The sequence below is a fragment of the Lissotriton helveticus genome, chromosome 6, assembly GCF_964261635.1.
Source record: "Lissotriton helveticus chromosome 6, aLisHel1.1, whole genome shotgun sequence".
Taxonomy (NCBI): Eukaryota; Metazoa; Chordata; class Amphibia; order Caudata; family Salamandridae; genus Lissotriton; species Lissotriton helveticus.
In genome coordinates, this window is record NC_136067.1 from 114,790,048 (window position 1) to 114,812,255 (window position 22,208).

At 47.2% G+C, this 22,208-nt stretch overlaps 1 protein-coding gene across 5 annotated transcripts in view; it reads left to right on the forward strand.

Moving 5' to 3' along the window:
- LOC144762305 (exportin-5-like) overlaps positions 1-22,208 on the forward strand; it is a 2,106,094-nt gene that overhangs the window by 1,475,864 nt on the left and 608,022 nt on the right. For 2 of the 5 annotated variants that reach the window (XM_078647454.1, XM_078647456.1), the window contains 2 exons: positions 8,811-8,873; positions 18,636-18,743. In XM_078647454.1, coding sequence (XP_078503580.1) covers positions 8,811-8,873; positions 18,636-18,743 — 171 coding nt within the window. The remainder of the gene's footprint in view (positions 1-8,810; positions 8,874-18,635; positions 18,744-22,208) is intronic. The other 3 variants (XM_078647455.1, XM_078647457.1, XM_078647458.1) reach the window with 2 other exon arrangements.

The following is a 22,208-nucleotide window of genomic DNA, read 5'->3' on the forward strand; positions in this document are numbered from 1 at the left end:
ATGGAGTCCAGGCAATTGCTTCCCTGAGATTTGTGCGCCACCACCACCTTAATGCACATAACTCGCCTGACACCCAAAAAAAAAGAAAGCTAAGAAGAAGATACAGAGGGCAAGAGAGAAAACAAAGAGGCCATGATTATGCTAAGACAACCAGAAAGGGGGCACTCGACACCGCACAGCCTCTTGAATTTAAAATATCTCATTACTATACAGTTCCCTGTGTGGGCGGGGTATCACCTCACTGACAACCCTATACTTTGGGCCCACTATTGACTTCCCTTACTGATGTTGCTCAGCAACTCATCCGCTTCCTGTACCGACCTTATATTGTACATTTTATTATTATGCATCACCTTTAAAAAGGCCAGAAATCTTAATTGTGCTACCGCTCCTAGCCTTTTAAACTCTTCAAGCCTCTTGCCCAGCTTCCGTTGCCTCTCTAGAGTGCATTTTGAGAGGTCTGACCAAATCTCAAATGAGAAATCCTTCGCCCGCACTGATTTGGACTTTAGTGCCAAGTTTAGGATCTTGTCTTTCAAGGCGAATGTGAGGAAATTGATGAGGATTTTTCTAGGTTTGGGTCTGTTAGGGTTCCTCCGAAAAGGATCCCTATGTACTCTTTGGGCATCTCGGCTAAGTTCTTCCTCAGAGAGTTCGAGCTGTAAGGAGGTCTTGAGTAGAGAGACAACGTAGGCCCGAATATCCGATCCTTCGCTTCCTTCAGGCATATTCAGTAAACGCAAATTGTTTCTGCGTGCGTTGTTCTCTAATTTCTCCACCGTATCTCGAAGACCCTGGTGCTCTGATTTTAAAAGTCAGATTTCCAATTTTGCCTGACCCAAATCTTCTTTCATTTCCCCCACTACATTCTCTAGAGTCACAGTTCTGGAATTTATGAGATCAACTTTTTTTTCCAATGATTCACAATAGTTCTTAATCTCTCCTTGATTTGCTGTTGAGGCAGCGAATCATTTCTTTATATCCTCCGTTGATGCCGCGAAAAGACTCTCCAAACCTGCAGGCAAAGATAAAGTCGGCTGTACCGGTTGCGCTGGGGGAGCCACTTTCTGGATCTTCTACAGTGCCATTGTATAACGCTCCTGAGAGTGGTTGTGTTAAACTTGGGACGCTGATCAAAGGGTCGTCTCTAGAAGCGCACAGATTCCCTAAAGACCCCCCAATATCTTCTGTTTGGGCAATCAAACCTGTTGTTATTTGGGGGACTTGAGCCACTGGTATGGATGTGTCGGTGTAAAGTAAAGTAAAGTAAAGTCCACATTTGTAAAGCGCACAATTACCCGTAAGGGTCTCTCGGCGCTGTGGGCCGTCAGGAAGATTAAGCGAGCTATTGCCCAGAGTCACATGGTGCTGGGCTAACCTGCCGCCGGAGCCGGGGATCGAACCGTGGTCCCCAGATTCCAGCGTCAGTCACCCTGGCTGCGGCGCCACACCTCTCCCACGGTGTCTGTTGCTTTCCCTAATTTGACCCCAGACTCCATCTCTATAGTAGGCACTGTATCTGAACAAGTATCCGATGGCATAGATAGTCGAGGTGGTCTATTGTTTGGTGGATCTAGTAGCTTTGTCAACATTGTAGCCCAACCAACTAAATCCTTTCCATTGTTCTTCAAATGCTGCTCTCAAGCTACACCCCATTAATTAAATTCTTCCTCCATTCATCATGCTTAGGGGCTTTGGAGCACATGAATATCTATTAACCATTCAGCCAGCACTGTATCCAACGCTGCCATTTGAATTCTCATCTTTAAGTTCTGTGTGGGAGCAAATATGCCTTGCTGTTTGCTTTTTGCTTCTACTTGCCTGGATTCTTTGTCTGCAGTTACCACCGACCAGCTTACTCCTTGCGGAACCCGCTTCGCGGGTCCCGCTGCGTGAAGAGTGTTGCAGCGCCTTGAAGGGGATACTGAGGAAAGCACTTTCCGGGGCTGCGAGCGAGCGCGTGGGCTCTCTGGGACTTCATTTCCCAGGAGCGCCCGCCAGCCCTGAAGAGCTACACCTGGGCCGCTCTCCCCGACCCCTCCTACCCTTCCACCGACCCTTTATTAATTGCTCTCGCCGTGATAGCGAGTGGGACGCCTTGCTGTTTGCTTTTTGCTTCTACTTGCCTGGATTCTTTGTCTGCAGTTACCACCGACCAGCTTACTCCTTGCGGAACCCGCTTCGCGGGTCCCGCTGCGTGAAGAGTGTTGCAGCGCCTTGAAGGGGATACTGAGGAAAGCACTTTCCGGGGCTGCGAGCGAGCGCGTGGGCTCTCTGGGACTTCATTTCCCAGGAGCGCCCGCCAGCCCTGAAGAGCTACACCTGGGCCGCTCTCCCCGACCCCTCCTACCCCTTCCACCTATTGGGCGCACACTCCATATCTAGCCACCAGCACTCCCGCAGCGCGGGAGAGCGCGCGGGAGAAGCCCGGGACAAGGGCGGGACCGTCTGTGGCCGTCCGGGGCCGCAGGAGGCCGGGCGAGGCCACCCCCTTAATATCTACAGACTCGTGTTTGGATATAATTTATTTGTCCAGTGTTCACTAGGATCATCTAGTCACTTGAGGATAGCAGGGGGGTGTGCACTATGGCGAATACCTTAAATACCTCTGCCTTACAGACCTCCATGGGTGAGGCTGATACGGCGGTCATGGGGCCCCTAGACTCGTATTTTAAACGTCTGCCCCAAGATATCGATAGGGAGATTGCTCTGGCGGAAAGACGCGCCGGGCGAAGGCTATCGATCGAGCTGATGAAAAATCCCCTTGAAAAACATATAGGACAAAGTTTCCCTGCATTGGTCACCCCGCTATCTTCTACAGTACTGCCACTTACACAAGATACACTGTATGATATATCTGTATCTAATGAGCCACTGGGTACCTCTCCTGTAGACACAGTGGTTACCACCTTATCATCAGAGCATTTAAATGGTTCTAATATAGCACTAAGAGGGCAAAACGCCATACCAAAAGCAGGTGTTCAAGCACATGCTATTAAGCCCAAAACATGCTCAAAGAGGAAGAGGGCCACAACTATAAAAAAATCCTTAGTCCCAAATCCAGCAAGGAAGGTCAGGAAGCTGGCCATTAAAACACCCATAATTCATGTCCCAGCCGAAAATCCTAGTGGGGTAATAATGGGGGAGGAATTGGTTGTCCTAATAGACGCAGAAAACCCAATGATTCCGGCATCACCAGCAATAGAAATAAACCCCATTACCATAGCAGCCCCTGGGCAAATGAGGCTTCATCCGGAATATTTATTGGATCTGGAAAAACTAATACGCTCCCTCTTAAATCCCCTTGAGACTAGACTTGAGAAGTTAGCAAAACAATTAGATCATCTTGAGCAGGCTAGCTTAGATAACTTTTTTTCAGTAAAATCACTAATTAAGTCCCATAATAAATTGGGAGAGAATGGGCCAAAAAATAAGCTAGCCGAGCAGGATTTAGGTGTCACGGTGGCCGAATTGACTCCCCCAATAGTGAGTGGGGCACCTACTCAGCAGAAACAGGGACAGAACAAAAAAAATATAGCAGTACCCCTACCTCCTGTAAACAATAGTTGCTCTGGGCGAACTAACACCAGCTGTATTAGCGCAACGGCCAAAAGTACTAAGGATGGCATTAAAAACTGTGCCCCCGTGGCTAATAAAAATAGTTCACTTTTACCAACTACTATGGACCGTGACCAGGGTACACTGATAGACACAGATAAAAATCTAGGTAAGAATGTTGATGGATTAAATGGGCCGCCTGTCTCTCAGATAGTAAACAGGGGCGGTTATGTAAGGAATGGTAACCCCACAGCCGGTGGAAATAATGCTAGTATGGCTGTGGGAAATAGTGCTCCCTCGAGTCTTGCTGCCCCAGAACGCTGCCTACCAAAATCATATGTCAACAAACCTTTAATTCGGATTCCCCCGGTTCAACTTACCCCTGATTCTTATCCATATGTGGCCATTCTCACCAACGTCCCACCCCTACCGGATGGTCAAAGGGAAACATATGATATGTTAAAAAATAAAGCCATGCATTGGCTGCGGGTCAATAGACCCCTGCCAGGAGATGTGGACGGCCTGATCATTGGGGTTAGAAGGGTCAATTGGATTGGGAACACTCTGAAAAAGCAGGGGGGTGAGTGTATTATAATTAACTTCCAAGACCCAAGGGTAGTAGGGTTAATCACGAAACCTGGATGGAATATTAGCATTGGTGGGATTGGCGTTGTGGATTTGACTTTTTTCTATCCTAGATCTGTGTCATCTTATCCGGGGGGGAATGAGTCACTGAGAACTAGTCAGCCTCCTTGGGTAGAGGTCAGCTCTTTTCCTGCCCCCTTCTCGCGTTCACATGATGGTTATAACCAGGTATATAACTTTGATGGTGGAGCAGGGTACATGAGATGGGGATGCTGACGGAATTCAGTTGAACTCTTTGACTCAGTTGTCCAAATGGACAGGGAAATTGTTGTGGAGTCAACTTTGTTACCTAAGGGGGATGCAATGTGTAATTTAGTAGAAGGGGTCCCAGATAGGGATTGTGGAAGTATGAGGGGGGGCAATAGGGTTTGCCAGGACGATTGGGGGGGTGATCCTGGTCCGCATTTCTGTTTTGGTACAAATGACGTCAATGTGGCCAAATGTGTAAATATTGCTATGGGAGAGGGCGGTGACTGTGAGATCTTGACTAATTCACCGGTCATGGTAGTTACCGAAAGGGGGACAGGCAAAGACGATACTACGGGGAGGTTTTTTTCATGGAACATAGCAGGTTTGGCCTCCAGATTGTTGTCTCAAGATTGGTTAGATTTTGTTAATGGGTTTGAAATGTGCCTATTCCAGGAAACATGGGCTTGTGATCCAATCTACCTGCCAGGTTATTTAAATTTTTGTATACCAGCAACTCGGGGTCCTAGGGGCAGGCCTGCGGGAGGCTTAACAGCCTGGGTCAAGCAGAATTCCCAAGTTAAAATAAAAGTTATTGATCTAGGCTGTAAGGATATACAATTACTGAGGTTTACACTAGGACAGGGCGGTGTGATAGATATCTATAACATTTATGCTAGGGGGATAAGTGCTGGGAATTCCCCCACCCTCGATGTTCTATCAACCTCCCTTGAATCCAACTCTCTTGGTAATAGAGTGGTTGTGGCAGGTGACCTGAATAGGACTTTCGAGCCTTTGGAAAATACTGAACATCCTATAGGCCAAGAGGAGGATGCTTTATGGGGCGTACCAACCCTAAACCTACCATCAGTGAAGCGCTGGACTAAGGATGTACTGTTGTTGAATTCGTTATGTCTGGAATATGGCTTGAGGGCCCTTAATGGCAGGACAAAAAGTGACCTAGGAGGAAATTGCTCATTCGACAATGGGCATAGTAAGAGTAGGATCGACTATGTCATTTGTAGTCTTGAGCTATGGTGTGGCCTGGGTGATATGGAGATAGTGGCGAGAATAGAAAGTGATCACAACCCACTCAGTGTTACCCACTCATGGTGGAGGGCTGCGCCTGTCCACCTAGTGTCAGGTAGCGAAATTGTACCTGTTATAGCAAACGATTCAAGAAGGGTGAAATGGCCAAATGTGTTGGCCAATTTAGCCACTATAGAGCACATTAATCTGGAGGTGGATAATGCTATTACAGCCATGGAATCAGTATACCCTGTAATACCGGGTTCCTCTTTAATAGCAGACATCCACGACGCATTCTTTCTTTTGATAAGACCGTATTTTATCAAATCTGTTAAGGCAAATAGAAATCCACCTATCAAACTGGCAAGGTGGTTTAACAAGCAGTGCAGGGCAACTAGATTGGAGTTGGGCAGGGCAATCAAAAGCAGGGATAAGGCTTTGATTAGCACTGCTAGGAAACAATATAAGGAGAATATTCGCAAGGCTAAGAAGCTGTGGGACGAGGAATATTGGGAGGAGTTACTTGAGGCCTCTGGACAAAAAGACTCAAGACTCTTTTGGAAAATTATGAAATGGGGCAGAGGTGGTACGCCAAACAACCCCGATAATAATGTTAACGAAGCTTCATGGGTTGAGTATTTCCAACCCCAGTATGCGGAGAATAGGGATATAATGGACATTGAACCAATCCCTGTGGTATTTTCCAAGGGAGACCTATTCTCAACTAAAGATGCAGAACTCGTAATTTCATTACTGCGGGGGGGGAAAGCGCCAGGGCTGGATGGAATTCCCTCAGACATTTTCAAGCATGATAAGGTTCGGTGGGCAAAATATGCGACTGTGCTCGGAAATGCCCTTGCAAAAGGGGCAAAAATCCCGGATGTCTGGAAGGGGGCAATTATAATTCCGATCTTTAAGAAAGGCGATCGGTCGCTACCGGCAAATTATAGACCCATAAGTTTGCTGGCCACTGTCCAGAAAGTGGTGGGTAAGATGGTGGTCGACAAACTTATGTCCTGGGTAGATGAAAACAATGCCTTATCCCCCTACCAGGCAGGATTTAGACGTGCAACCAGCACGGTCGACCAAATCTTTCGCTTCACTATGCTACGGTGGGGGACTGTACTCCTTGGTGAAGGCAGCCTTTATGTAGCATTTGTAGATCTGAGGGCTGCCTTCGATCTGGTGCCCAGGAGCAAGCTGTGGGGTGTTTTGAGCAACATAGGGGTTCCACTCGAACTACTCACATTAATAATGCGTCTCCACGAAAGCAACTTCGCTAAAGTCCAGTGGGGAAGGAACGGGGAATCTTCCATCAATTTCCCCGTTGAGCGGGGGGTACGTCAGGGTTGTGCCATGGCACCCCTGCTGTTCTCCTTGTTCATCAATGGTATTGTCGATAGGATGTTGGATGCGAGGGTCGACGCACCTTCGCTGGCGGGCATCAGGGTTCCGATCCTGATGTTCGCCGACGATACCCTGATTGTGTCCAAAACCCCGGTAGGACTCCAGCGAGCCTTGAATATATTCGATATGTTTTGTAAGGAACGGGGTCTTGAAGTCAATGTAAACAAAACTAAGCTGATGGTCTTTGGGCAAAAGCGTCAAGTCCAACCTAGGGTATCTCTGAACAGTATTAGACTAGAGGTAGTAAATGTTTTTACTTACCTAGGGGTGGAGATATCAAGTAAACTTGGTTGGACAAGACATATTGAGAAGGCGGTTTTGAAACATCAGCAGATTTCGGGAGCGCTTCGAGTGGAACAAGCAAAATCTAAAACCAGGCCCATTAAACCTGTTCTCATGGTATACGACGCCAAAGCCTTGGGCGCAGCCCTTTACGGAGCTGAAGTCTGGGGCTTTGAGAGGTTTGATACGCTCCAAAGATCTGAGAACAGGTTTTTGAGAGGGATAACTAGTCTTCCCCAAAGTACCCCGCTAATACCACTAGGCCTGGATTTAGGAAGAAGATCGCTCAGTGATCGTGCCCGCTTAAGGCCTATCCTTTACTGGAGACGGTTGTGGACGACCCCAGAAATTAGACACTATGCCGAGGGGTTTTCTGCCCTAGTTAAATCAGATGTTTTCCATAAAATTACATGGCTAAAAAAGCTCAGGGACGTTCTTGCCGAGCTCGGCCTATCCAAACTGTGGGAAAATCCCTCTGGGGAAGTATTCCCTAGCAAAACAACTATAAAAGCTATATATTGGGATCACATTGACCAGAAGTTTTGGAGGAGTGCGACCCCAGAATCTATGGGGGGTAGGTTTATGGAAATTAAAACAAGACCTGCACTAGAACTGTATTGGGACACTTTAACTGTTCCACTAGACAGGAAATTATTTTTCCAGCTAAGGGCAGGTTCACTCCCCCTGAGGTCATTGACGTCTAACTGGGGATCTAATAGTAGTTCGTGTTGCCCGACATGTGGCGCCCCCAATGAAAGTATAGCACATTTTCTATTCCTGTGTGAGGCCTATGTAAATCCAAGAAAACTGTGGCTGGCACCTGTTTGCAGGAACCTTGGTGTCTTAAGTGGTGTCGAGGGGCTGAGAATTATTTGTTCCTCGACCGAATTGCCTATAGTAACAGGAACGGCAAAATACCTGGGGTGGGCCTGGTCCATAAGGCGGAGGTTCCTATCTCCGAATAGGCTTTGAATCTCGTTTTCTTGCTTATATGCTCGTATGAATTGCACTGCTAAATATCTTGAGGGAGATAATTATGAATTTTAGTTATAATATGTTGCTAAATGCACGTAATAAGTTTTGATTGTTTAACTTTGGTTATGGTCCACATTGTGGGCGATTCTGCTTTTTAACTTGCATTTAGCTCATGTACCTTATGAAAAAGCTTATATTAACTTTTTGGTGAATATTTTATGTGTCTATACTGTGTATTTTAATCTAGAAATCAAGTGTTAATGTATGTTTAGAGTTTTTTAAATGTGCAATTTTATATGTGTGTGCTTTTATGAGTGTATAACTCGAATAAAGCTTTTTCATCATCAGCATTGCTTCACAGATGTTTTCGTCAGACCACTTGTCATCCCCCATAAATGTCTCATAACTTCCTTCTAGAATTTAACCACTTATGAGCGCCCCCACAACATGCGTATGAAGTCTGCTCCCGTGCTTTACATCAGGATATGCTGCGCATGTGCCTGGGTGTAATCTATCTAGTTTTTGCTAACTAAATAGGTCACATGAAGATAGTCGAACTGAATTAACTTGAATCGTGCATTTGGGGAGATAGTGTTCACTCAGTGTTGCGTAAGCAGGACTTAAGAGACTGACCATAACCATTAGTTAGGTAGGTCTTTTATTTCGAGGGCTTGTTATATCAAGATACAGTTTTTAAAAGTTCTTCTTTCTCCTCACCTCCCCTTTAGGTGCCTGGAGGTCTGGTCCACTGGTATGGGCCTCGCCCCTTGGAGAAAGGAGAAATACCACAGGTAAGTGGTCAAGTAGAAAGTTTGTTTTCCCTTTATGCTAGGGTTTGGGTTTAGTGAGGGTTATTCACCCCTCCGCGGCTTCATGAAACTACCACTATCACCCAGTGTATCTTAAAAAGTAAGCAGAACTCTTGGCGCTCCCTTCAAGGATACCCCACTTGATTATTTTTGTACTTTATACCATTAACTGTTAGAGTATCCTAAATATTGTAAACATTTTAACCCCACTTGTTTCGTGTTGCGCCCGTCACTATCGCTGTACATACCACTTCACGTGCCACTTGCGCCGTCACAATCCTTCACAACCACTTGTGCACAGTATCTTATAGATTACAGCCCATTCAATGTAACACAGTGCTATCTTTCCATGTGCTTGTACATATGAATTTTAATATGTCAAACATGTATATTTACTAAAATACAATTTATTTCACAAAAGAATGTCTCCCTGGTTTTCTCCCATTATGATTTAATTCTCAGCAATTAATTGTGCTACATGTATTTGACCTTTAAATAACACCCTTTTTGAGACATTGTTGTGTGTTGCAAACCAAACACAGGCATTTGAGTGGTTTCAGGGACTGCACCTGTAAAATGCCAGGGCAGTTTGTCTGTTAGGTCCTCCTGATTGCTGTCCTTGCTCTGGTCCTCCCGACACATCCCAACCCCGGGATTTTCCCACTTGTGGAAAAGGGGAAACTGAGACAATAAGTCTGCATTACAGTGTTCTTTAGCCTTTATGATTTTGCACCTCAGACCTGAAGGGCAGCAGGAATAGGAACCACTTCAACAGTCTCGGATTCTTTCCCTTGTTACCGCTCATCCATGTTAAAGGAGTCATGGTCTGTATCAAGCACAAAGTATTTACCCTCTAGGTAGTACGGCAATTTTTCTATGGACCATTTTCTAGCCAAACACTCTTTATCGATTCCGGGATATCGTTGTTCTCTTGGAAAGAGTTTCTGGCTAATAAACAATATAGAAACATCGAGTCCATCCTCATTGTTTTTTAATAGGACTGCCCATATTCCCACTTTGGACGCATTTGTCTGCAGGACAAATGTTTTATTGAATTTAGGAGAAGTCAATACTGGGCTCGAATTAATGGCCTGTTTGAGCTGATTGAAGACCTCTTTGACCTTCTTTGTAGGGTATTGAAAATCTTTGTTGGTGGCCCCTTTCTTTAAGAGGTCAGTTAAGAGTCCCGAAATGTCTGAATACCGAGGTATGAATCTTCTGTAATAGCCTAGAGCAGTGGTTCCCAAACTTTTGACTCCTGAGGACCCCCATTGAGTCACCACTGAAAGCCGGGGACCCCCAAGCAATTTGTATGAGTTAAATTTCAAATATTAAAACAGTAATTTAAAAAAAATACACACGTGTGCACACAAAACAAATACTCAAAGTACTTAGGGTCAGATTTACAATAAGTGACGCATCCAAGCATATCAGCAGGGATGCGCCACTTATTGTGCGCCATGCCTCCGCCACCATTGATGCGCCGCATTTACAATGCTGCGCCTCATGGGGCAAAAAAGCACAGATGCATGGTGCATCTGTGCCGTAAAGGTGGCGCATTGCTGGAGTTGCATCGCAAGCGCGACACAGCTCCAGCAATGCTCTGGGGGGCTGAATCTTGTTAATGCTGCGTCAATCCTTACTCCTGCTTCAAGCAGGCGCAGGGTTTTGACGCAGCATGGGCCCCAAAGTGACTTAGTGAAATCTTGTAGATTTCACTCAGCCACTTTTAGGAGGCGTTCCTGCGCCGGAACGCCCCCCAACCCGTGCCGGAACGCCTCCTTCTGGCGCAGGGCTTTACAATGTGACGCATCTCCCAGATGCGTCACGTTGTAAATACCCTGCACCATGGCGCATCTTTTGCGTCGCCGCTGCATCATAAAAGTGACGCAACGACTGCGTAAAAGAGGCGCAAGGGGATTGTAAATCTGCCCCTAAGGATTTTGGGGCCAGATGTACGACCATTTCATTTAGCGCCTCGCAATTGGCGACACATTGCGAGTGGCAAATTGCGAGTCGCTAAATGAAATGTACAACAGTGTATTTCACACTGTTTTGGATTCCCAATGGGGTCGCAAATTGCGAGGTTCATTAATATTAATGAGCCTCTCGCAATTTGCGAGCCTACTGGGAATGCCAGCCCTCCTAGGTATGGTGCCTGCTGGGCTCTGCAGGCCACCATGTCTGGGACTGCTTTTAAATAAAGCAGTAAAAAAAAATGCACCCCATTTACGATGCATTTAAAAAAAAAAGAAAATGAAACGTTTTCGTTTCATTTTCTAAGGGCAGGCAGAGGTCCCTGGGACCACTGCCTGCCCTTAAAAATAATTTAGCATGCATTTGCAAAGGGTAAGGGGTCCCCTGGGGACCCCTTCCCATTTGCAAATGCATTACCATCTACTTGAAGTAAGTGGTAATTGCGAGTGTTTGGCGACCGCAAAACATTTGTACATGGTTTTAAGACTCGCTATTTGGAAGGGAATGCCCCTTCCAAATAGCAAGTTGCAAAACCTATATAGCGAGTCGCAAACGAATTGCGACTCGGGAAATAGGCAATGTACGTGGCCCAATACGTTTTTGCATGTGAAAGCGGGTTCACGAACCCGTTCGCGAATATAAAAACGGATCGTACATCTGGTCCTTAGTATTTTATATTGAAGTAATAGCCCCTCTGTCACATGTATTTCATTTGTTTTATAGCATCTCTCATATCATTGTAGGATGTCAGAGCACTTTACATCACACACATATAGAGACATTGAATCGTACATGTAAATCAGTGTGTATATAAAATGTTTAAAGAGTGCTTGGTCTGGAAAAGCACAAACTCAGGATTCAGAAAATAACACAGTGGCTAGCACTGACTTTAACATAAAAAATGTATTTCCACCCAAATAAATCTATTTAGCAGCATCAGGATAATGAATAACTGGGAAAAAACAAAAGTTACTAACTGATACCATGCAGTTTGCAAGCAGCAGTTTGATGACAGTTTATAGGTCCCTCTACTACATTACGATTGTCACTTATGAAGTGCACGGTAACAAAAGAATCTCTGTGACAAAAGCAGTAACCACGAACCTATGCACATAAAATGCTGCTTTTTAAAATGCATGTTACACGTTCTTTGCAGTAGGCACATTAACCCTCTGTGCTACATTAGTTAAGTCAAAGCTGCCACTAAACAAAACTCTCCTCATGCTCCAGCAGGTACATTAATCACTGGCTTTATCTTGACACTTTTATTGTTGCTGGAAAGCTGCTAATTATACAAGAAACTTTTCTGTGCTTTTTAAACTGTTGCCTGCGGACCCCCTGGGAATGTGTCACGGACCCCTGGGGGTCCGCGGACCACAGTTTGGGAAACACTGGCCTAGAGGACCTAAAGGTTTCCTGACTTCTCATTTGGTTCGGGGGAAAAGTGTTTCTGTGATGGCTTGAACCTTTTCATATTGGGGTTGTGTAAGAAAGCGGCTCTGTATATACTGGACCAAAGTAAGCTACAGTGTGCACAGAGTCCACAGTCCCCAGAGGTTTGGCAGAGGCTAAAGTCAGACATAACCTTACTCTCTAAAGTGGTAGCTTGGTCGAGCAGTAAGGCAGTATCAGAGGACAGTGTAAAGCATTTGTTGTACACACTTAGTCAGCAAATGTTCTCACACCCTCAAGAACTGAACTCTAGGCCAATTGTTTTGTATCAAAAGATATAGTTGTTTTATTTTATAACCAACAAGGTATCAAAATATACTTTTCTCAGAATGAGTGACTTTAGTTAAATACTTTTCAAAATAGGCAATAGTCTTTTTACGTACAATAGCTACAGTTGTTGCAATAGGCAACACAATTTCAAACACAATAAAACATTGAGCTCAATGGGAATTTCTAGTTAAATGCAATTGATTACTTTGTAGATTACTTTTCAAACCACAGGACTGGATCTTAGATTCAGTCCCGGGACTTCTCCTGTAAACAGTAGAGTTTTGAAAGCGTTTGGGTTACAGTAGTGATTTTTAAGGAATATTATTGTATTTTCAAAGTTGACACTTAGAAGCTTTTCAGTGAAAACCAAGCAATTTTATCCTAGAGTAGGAAATTCAAGTTACTGGTAAGTACAGTTATAATTACTTTTTACAGTCAGTGCTGGGCTGAAAGATACAGCACAGGGTTCTCTCCTGATCACAGGTGAGTACATCTGAATTCGTTATTCGGCTGATTTTAGATGAATATTTTAAAGTTTCAGAACTCCACAAGAATTTCCAAGTGAAACCAGTCAATGTTAACCTATGGAAGGAAAATTAGATATCGGCTTTTAGGTAAGTACTCAACTGGCAGAGTTAAGTTTCTGGGCATAGATTCAGGGGTCTCCCAGGGTCGGAAAGGTACAGTTGTTGCACCCTCAGCGGCACAGGGGCAGCCGGGTGCAGAGAGAGTAGGCCCAATGTTATCCTATGGAGGAAAGGGGGCCTTTGGTTGGTGGCTGCAAGGCTGTGGGAGCTGAGCTCCTGGTCACTTACTCAGGGTAAGTGGGGAAGTAAAGTAGAGTAGTTGCTGCACTTCCAGCGGCACTCGGGCGGCTGGGTGCAGGGTGCTTTTGAGCCATTGGGCGCTCTGTGTTAATCTATGGATTAGTTACAAAATTAAAGGTTGCAGGCTCAGGGACGGAGATTCTTCAGGTGCGACCACCACTTCCAGAGGTAAGTTGGGATCTTGGAGAAGAGGTAGGTGTAGGGGTGTCTTTTGGTGTCGGGAAATCTTACCCTCAGCTTATCGCGGTTGGAGGGGTCCCTGGTTCTGAGGCTGCAGGCATCGTCTGGTTCATCGAGGAGGGTCTTTGGGCACTGGACTCCGGGTCACAGTCGCCGGGGGGACATCCTCGTGGTCTTTGTTCACTCAGGCAGAGGCCGGGCTCGGCGGGGGCAGAGTGACAATTTTATATGGACCCCTTCCACTCGGATGTCATCTTTTTGAGGGAAGTGGGAAGTGAGACCAATCCCCTGTCGCCTATCTGTTAGGTATGCCACTTCTTCCCTTTTTCATATATTTCCTTGTGCCTGGTTTGGCTTTTGTCCAGTTTTTTATGGGCTAGGTCTCAGAGTTTACCTATCCGGGTCTGCAGTTGGTGGGCACAGTCAAGTAATACTCTCGCCTTCTCTCCGGTATCCTTCTCCTACACCTTCTTAGTCATTTCGAGTAGACTTTGAGGCTTCCTACTATATAGTTCAACCGAAGAACACTCCAAGCTACTCTGAACCTGTTCACTGAAGACAAAAAGGGAAAGTGGCCATAGTTGGTCCCAATTTATTTCCTCTCCCATCAACATTTTCTTTAATGTACGTTTTAGGGAGCCGTTGTACCTATCCACTAGACCATCTGTAGAATGGAATGGAATGAGGATTTGTATAGCGTGTTGGCTGCCCAGGGGCATCCCAGCGCTGCGAAGAGATTGGGTTGAGCCGGAGAGGCTGGAATGAGTGGAGCTGAATGAAGATTTAAACAGAGGTTTTACTGAAAAGCCAGGTTTTAAGAAGTTTACGAAAAGTAAGTAGATTGGGTTCTGATCTAATAGAGAGGGGGAGAGAATTCCAAATCTTGGCTAGATTGTAAGAAAGCGAGCGGCCTCCACACCTGGCTTTTCTAATGCGTGGTACTGAGGCGAGGTGGGAGGTCGCGGATCTGAGGGAGCGGGAAGGCTGATAGGCTTTCACCAGGGGGGAATTGATGGAGGGGCCTGTTCCCCAGTAAGAGCGGTGTGCAATGCACATGCCCTTAAATTCGATTCTGGATCTCACCGGGAGCCAGTGGAGATCCCTCAATCTGGCTCTGACTGAGGTTCGGCGAAGAATATCCAGGAGAATTCTTGCCGCGCAATTTTGAATAACCTGGAGTTTGTTAAGTGTGGACTGTGGGGCCCCAAGATACAGGGCGTTTCCACAATCCAGGCGTGAGAGGATTAATCCTTGAACCATAATCCGTCTCGAATGGAACGGAAGGAGAGGGAGAATCTTACGAAGTAGTCTCATCAGCCCGAAACATGTGGCAGCGAGCTTGGTAGCTTGATGGTTAAAGGTGATGGGGATGGTACACATGTGGGTTATGTTCAGTTGCCTACTGAGCTGTCTCATAAGTTGGGATACAAAAGGTGTTCCTTGATCCTTAGGGATCTCCTTGGGTAAACCCACTCTAGAGAATACCTCCTCCAGGATCTGTGCTTTGTTTTTAGTAGTGGGAGATCTTAAAGGGATGGTCTCTGGGTACAGAGTTGCGTAGTCCACCAATACTAAAACATTTTGATTGTCCTTACTGGAGGGGTTAAAGTAGAACTGGAGGAGGTCGATATGGGTTTTTCTCTCTGGCAAACCTCACATACCTGACGGTACTTTTTTATGGTGGAAAAAATTCCTGGACTGTAAAAGTCATGTAGGATCTCTTGACTTGTCTTTTGTGTCCTTTTATGTCCAACTAACAACAGGTAGTGGGCAAAGAATAAGATTTGTTCCCAGAACTCATGGGGTACCTGCAACTGGGGACTCATTTTCTATACCTATTCTGTACAAAAGCCCTTTGTTGATGCGAAATCGTGGATAAGAGGGGCAAGGGTTGTTTTCATTGGCCCGGACAGTGTACCATGCATGTTGGAGTGTAGCATTGTTAGCTTGAGCATGCCAGAAATTCCTATCCATCTCCCAGGATTCTGAGGTGAGTAAGCCTTTTGGAGAGAAGGCTTCTCTAGCAGCCCCTTGGTTTGCTCTGCCTAGTCTAAATTGGCCAAGGACATCTCTAACACCCAGGGTTGCCTATGCCTAGGATTATATGCTCAGGGAGGTTATGGTGAACCACTAATGTAGGTCTAGTACCTGGCCCTTAAGAGTGTTTACCGCGAGACGTGCCACCTGGTAGATTTTGAAATCCTCGTGTACATAACTGTTGCTTACAGCCGAGGCTGGTAAGATTTGGGATGGTTGGATAAGATAACCCTGTACTGCGGATTGTCTACACTCCGAGTTCACTAGGGCAGTAACCCATTTCTGATTGATCTGCAAACTTACGTAGAAGCAGTTCCCTAGCTCTTGGGGATACAGGATAGATCGAGGGGCATAACTGATCTCCATGAGTTTCTCTCTGAATTTCTGGTTCATACAGTATTTGGCAATAAGGGCCCTTATGAGATAGGATCTCAGGTTTTGGTATCCAAGACTTTGGGTGTTCCACAGGGATCTTGCACAATTCCTTCTCGTTTCTTCCTGCCCCTGACGGAGGAGGATTGTGGTTGCTCCTGTTGGCTTCCCAGGAGTAGAACTCAGGTTGAGCACACAAAAAAGTTATGGACAGTTCTATGGCCTTCTCCACTGTTAGGCCGGAGCGTTGCCACAGCTGCTTTTGGGTAGGCAAAGGTAAGGCTTTCAGATACTGTTTCAAATAGATCAGATATTTATTTCTTCCTTACTGCTTTCAGTGGGCTTCCACCATTTATCTGGAGCCGTTTTCAATTTGAAAAATAGTGTTTAAGGGGTATCTCCTATGCCAAGATGGTCCAATATGACTCTTAATATCCTCATAAGGGGTGTTCCTGTGGGAATTCGCATTCTGGTACGCTGCCTGTGCCTCCCCCATTAGGAGGGGGGCAAGAAAGAAAGACCTCTTTGCTCAAACAGGTCCTAGCAGCCCTTTCAAAGTTCAACATGATTGCATCAGGATCATATCCTACTACACATTTTTATAGAGAAATGTTTGGTCCCATGGTGGTTGAGCTTCTGGTTCCAGTTAAACTGGAGGTCAGCTGTAACTGGTCTCTGACCTATTATGTAGGCTTTTAACTTTTGACTTCATGGCATCACTGAACATATCACGATCTGCTTTGGCAGATGACATCTGTCGCTCTAGGGCCTAATCTAGTTTTTTCTGCCCTTGCACCAATTGGTGCACAACAGACTCCATTCTGCATCAGTGGAGAGGTGCCGGTATTCTTCACCACATGTTGCGCAAGCAAGACTTATGACTCCAACCACAACCGTTAGTTAAGTAATTCTTTTATTACAAGGGCTTGTTATATCAAGGTACAGTTTCTATGGGATACAGAGCAGATTATACATCTCAACTATGGCCCTTAAGTGGATAATTTGACCGCCTGGGTTGAGCGCTGAATCTGTCTCCTCTATCGATTGCTAAAATGGTTTTACTGCCCCAATTTCTATGTCTCTTTCATAACATCCTTATCCTATTAACCAACACATTCTTTGCGATGCAGCTTGGTATATTAACACACCTCATTTGGGGTGGCAGACCGCTTCGGATTGGATGGTACACCGTAGTGCTCTTGTATGAACGCAGTGAACTCGGAGTTCTCCATATGCACAGTGTAGCTTCACCCGCCATTAGTACCATGAAGTGGCGCGCATACCGGACGCCAGACCTGAGATGGATCTTCCAGCCCCACTCCCTTAAAGGTACTGTTGCCGGCTGGTCTTACGCAGGACCTGAACGATATACAAACATTGTCTACAACCAGCTGGGCCTAGAGGAGACTGATTCGGATGCTTGGTGGACAGCTCCTGTACTCTCATGCAATCCAAATGACCCCCAACCCCTGGTTGCCTATCACGCAAGAGACACTGGTCCATTGTACATTAACAAAATACTCATTACATACCTTTAGGGACCTCTTTCCTAATGCTCCCGTGTTTTCCGGTACAGAAGACGTACGTTTTCAGGATGCTCCTTATATGAACCACGTTGTGCTACAACTGCTCCACAGGGCACTCAAGGCCGAGATTCCATCTTACCTGCTGGCACCGGATGAAGTCACAGCACTGACATTGGTAACCACTGATCTAGATGGGGACCAGGTAATCTCAATGTTATACCACTCTTGCTTAGACCTTTTACCAACCTGTGACTCTAAACTTAGAGCCGCCTGGGAGACTGACCTGGGGTACCCTTAATGGATAAAACGTGGTGCGCTTGCTGTTCGCAGACACACCTTGTTTCCTTTAATCATGGCCACAAAATGATCCACTATAAATTGCTGTGAAGAGTGTACATCACACCGGCTAAATTATCACACTCAGACCCTACTCGAACACCGACTGTCCAAAGTGCTGTCCACTGTCAGTGGATTATGCCAATATGACGTGGCCATGTGCTAAAATTGCACCCTACTGGGGGAAATCTTTGATAAACTTGCCCTTATGACATGACTTGCTATCGAACCCGCCACTTTGCTAGCCCTCCTGGGCTATGTGCAGGACATACCCAAATCACTGCACCGCTTTATGGCCATCACACTACTTCTTGCCAAAAGAGAGACAGCTGTACACTGGGGAGCAAACACCCACCCCCCACGGAGGCATGGATTAAAAGTGTAACGCATTGGGACACCAATAGTGAGCTCTATGCATCTCACCAACCCCGACCTCTGGATCTAAAGATATCTGGCAACCACTGAGAGACTACCTTCTGACAATAAACCCCTCCGGTACCATTCAATTGTCACTAGCAGCAACCCTCATGCACTATTACCCGAGCTTGGCAGATGGGGGGGATTATCCATCAAACTCATCTATCCATTCAAGATGACCTGTGATGTTCTAACACTCTATTTGTTTCACTTATTGTGTTTGTTTTGTCTGTAACATAAAACAGCATGTACTGTATTGCTAGTTCTCTTCTGGGTGAATGTCTTTTTCTGTGTAGGGTAATATAGCATTTCAAAAATAAAGTTAAAAAACACACACAAAAAAGGTACAGTTTCTAAAGTTCTTCTTTCTTCCCTTCTCCCCTTCTCCCCTGTAGATGCCTCGAGGTCTGGTCCAGTGGGATGTTCCTCGCCCCTTGGAGAAAGAAGAAATACCGCAGGTAAATGGTCAAGTGGGATGCTTTATTTCCCTTTATGCTAGAGTTTGGGCTTAGTGAGTTATTCGCCGATCCTTAGCCTCATGCAACCACCACCGTCACCCAGTGTCTCATAAAAAGTAAGTGTAAAGAAAAAAACACTGAAGACACCCGCTTTGCGTGTTTATTGTTTCTCAAACTGGTTTGGGGAATTTTATCAGCTCGAAACAGAATAAAGTGCCCGGTGACCTTCACTTGGCAAAAATGAGGGAAAGCTCACGCTATCCGTACGTGTGGTAGCAATGCTAGTCACTATCGCCATCGATGTGCAGATACCTCCACCAACATCTTTCAGTATGAGTATTAGTGTAAATAGTTACACACAAGTAGACGATGCAAACGTGGTGCTTAAGAGCTTTTATACCAAACACTGATTGTCAGCAAACTCCACCCGCCCTGTATCGTCCCTCTCCGGATTCCAGTGCCTGCCGTGAAATCGAGTGCATATCTGTCAAAGCCACGCTCCTGCAGGAGCGTGGCGGAGCGCAGCATCCTGCTGTGACCTCTGAGCTTCTCTACGGCCCTCGCTCCTGCAGGAGCATGGCGGAGCGCAGCATCCTGCTGTGACCTCTGAGCCTCTCTGCGGCACCGCGCTCCTGCAGGAGCATGGCGGAGCGCACCATCCTGCTGTGACCTGTTAGCCTCTCTACGGCCCTCGCTCCTGTAGGAGCGTGGCGGAGCGCAGCATCCTGCTGTGACCTCTGAGCCTCTCTACGGCCCTCGCTCCTGCAGGAGCATGGCGGAGCGCAGCATCCTGCTGTGACCTCTGAGCCTCTCTGCGGCACCGCGCTCCTGCAGGAGCGTGGCGGAGCGCACCATCCTGCTGTGACCTGTTAGCCTCTCTACGGCCCTCGCTCCTGTAGGAGCGTGGCGGAGCGCAGCATCCTGCTGTGACCGCTGAGCCTCTCTACGGCCCGCACTCCTGCAGGAGTGTGGCGGAGCGCAGCATCCTGCTGTGACCTCTGAGCCTCTCAAGAGCCCGCACTCCTGCAGGAGTGTAGCGGAGCGCAGCATCCTGCTGTGACCTCTGAGCCTCTCTGCAGCCTGTGCTCCTGCAGGAGCGTGGCGGAGCGCAGCATCCTGCTGTGACCTCTGAGCCTCTCTATGGCGCCGTGCACCTTCAGGAGCGTGGCGGAGCGCAGCTTCCTGCTGTGACCTCTGAGCCTCTCTACTGCCTCTCTACGGCGCTGCGCTCCTGCAGGAGCGTGGCGGAGCGCAGCATCCTGTTGTGACCTCTGAGCCTCTCTACGGCCCTCACTCCTGCAGGAGCGTGGCGGAGCGCAGCATCCTGCTGTGACCTCTGAGCCTCTCTACGGCATCGCGCTCCTGCAGGAGTGTGTCGGAACGCAGCATCCTGCTGTGACCTCTGAGCCTCTCTACGGCGTTGCGCACCTGCAGGAGCATGGCGGAGCGCAGCTTCCTGCTGTGACCTCTGAGCCTCTCTACGGCGTTGCGCAGCTGCAGGAGCATGGCGTAGCGCAGCTTCCTGCTGTGACCTCTGAGCCTCTCTGCGGCGCCGTGCTCCTGCCGGAGCATGACGGAGCGCAGCTTTCTGCTGTGACCTCTGAGCCTCTCTACGGCGCCGCGCACCTGCAGGAGCATGGCGGAGTGCAGCTTCCTGCTTTGACCTCTGAGCCTCTGTACGGCGCCGCGCTCCTGCCGGAGCGTGACGGAACGCAGCTTTTTGCTGTGACCTCTGAGCTGCTCTACTATTTCCCTAGCTGTCCAGGCGACACGACGCATGGGTACTGCAAAAACTAGTCCGAACCGAGGTTGCGTTTCTCCTTCGCCTGATCGTATTTGTCAAGTTGCTTATTTAGATAACGGTCTCTCACCGTGTCACAAGCTCCATCTTGCTATCTGCACACGGCCTTTGTGTCTCTTATGTCTTTAACTGTAAGTACCCTTTCCCATGCTAATTGTGACTTGCCTGATCACGTATCGGGCATCTGTCCTACCTATTTCCTCATAGCTGAGCTACTTAGACTGAGACCCTGTCAGGATCCGGTTAGGGAACCAACTGGGAGGCGAATCTCCTGTGGCTTGCTTAATGTCAGATCTCTGTGCAAGCACTATACGGAGATTGCCTTCCTCATCGAATCAGAAAGACTCGATGTCCTGTTTCTTACAGAAACGTGGACTCGAGAGGACTGTGAGGTTGAGCTGGGCTTAGCCTGTCCCTCAGGCTATAAAATCAGTCATACTCCACGCCCACTCAATCGAGGAGGGGGAATCGGGTTCATTTACAGAGACTCGCTGACCCTCTCCCAGCTAAAGATTCGGGAAGTACCGGGATTTGAACTGATGGGTTTCACAGTCAAACAGCAGGAGCTGATACTGTGTTCAGGTGTTCTATGCTATCGTCCCCCGGGACCGGCACCTTCCATATCGCTCCTCATTGACTTGATCTTCGAACTCTCTAGCTCCCACTCCAAGTTACTGATTCTTGGTGACTTCAACCTGTGGGCAGGCGGTTCACTAGACAATGCATTCCTCTCCCTTAGTCAAGCATGCACGGATATTAATCTGGAACAGTTGGTGAACGCCTCTACGCATCAGAAGGGTCATATTCTGGACTTAGTATTTGCAGATCCAACATGGGTATCACTAGATGATATTAAGTGCCAGTTTTGGACAGACCACTATCTGATTATGTTCTCTGTATGTCTAGAGGACCATATCTCACGAAAGGCTGGAATTTCGCTAGCTAAGCTAGAGAGACCTTGGTCCCGAATTCTTAAAACCTTTCCATTACCGAACATCTTAGGTAAGGAGTTTAAGCTTGGCGACACAGCCGAAGAGAGTTATACTCTCTTCTGCCAGTCCGTTTCGAGCTCGCTGGATAAGCTTGCACCCCTCCGGAAGTCACGAGGGAGGGTGAATCGAGCTAGCCCCTGGTACACGAGCGAATTACGCCAGCTCAAACTTGACTGCAAACGTGCAGAAAGGGCCTGTAGGAAACAGTATCTGGACCCGGAGAAAATTGCTTTCAAGGCCGCCATAAAACAATATAAGGCGAAGATCAAGATGGCCAAAGTGACCTATCTTGAATCCACCCTGAATCAGGCCCCTAACAAGGCACAAGCCCTCTTTAAAATCGTTAGGGACCTTGCCCACCCTACGTGTGTGGCCAGTGCTGTCCCCTCTTCGCAAGCTCTTTGTGACTCGCTTGCTGATGCCTTCGAGGAGAAAACCCGTAAAATCCTGGAGGGCTTGCAGGACCCCGCCAAGTCCACCACTGGTCTGGGAGCTCCGGAAGAGGTGGCCAGTCGACCCCTGCAGAGGGCGGCTCACCTCTGTTTGGAAGCTCCGACCACGCCTTCCAGTCGACCCCGACCAGAGGACCAGGCCCTCAGTTTGGGAGCTCCGGCGATTGAGGCCAGTCGACCCCAGCTGAGTAGCTTTTCCCTTCCCTCCTCGGACCCGGCC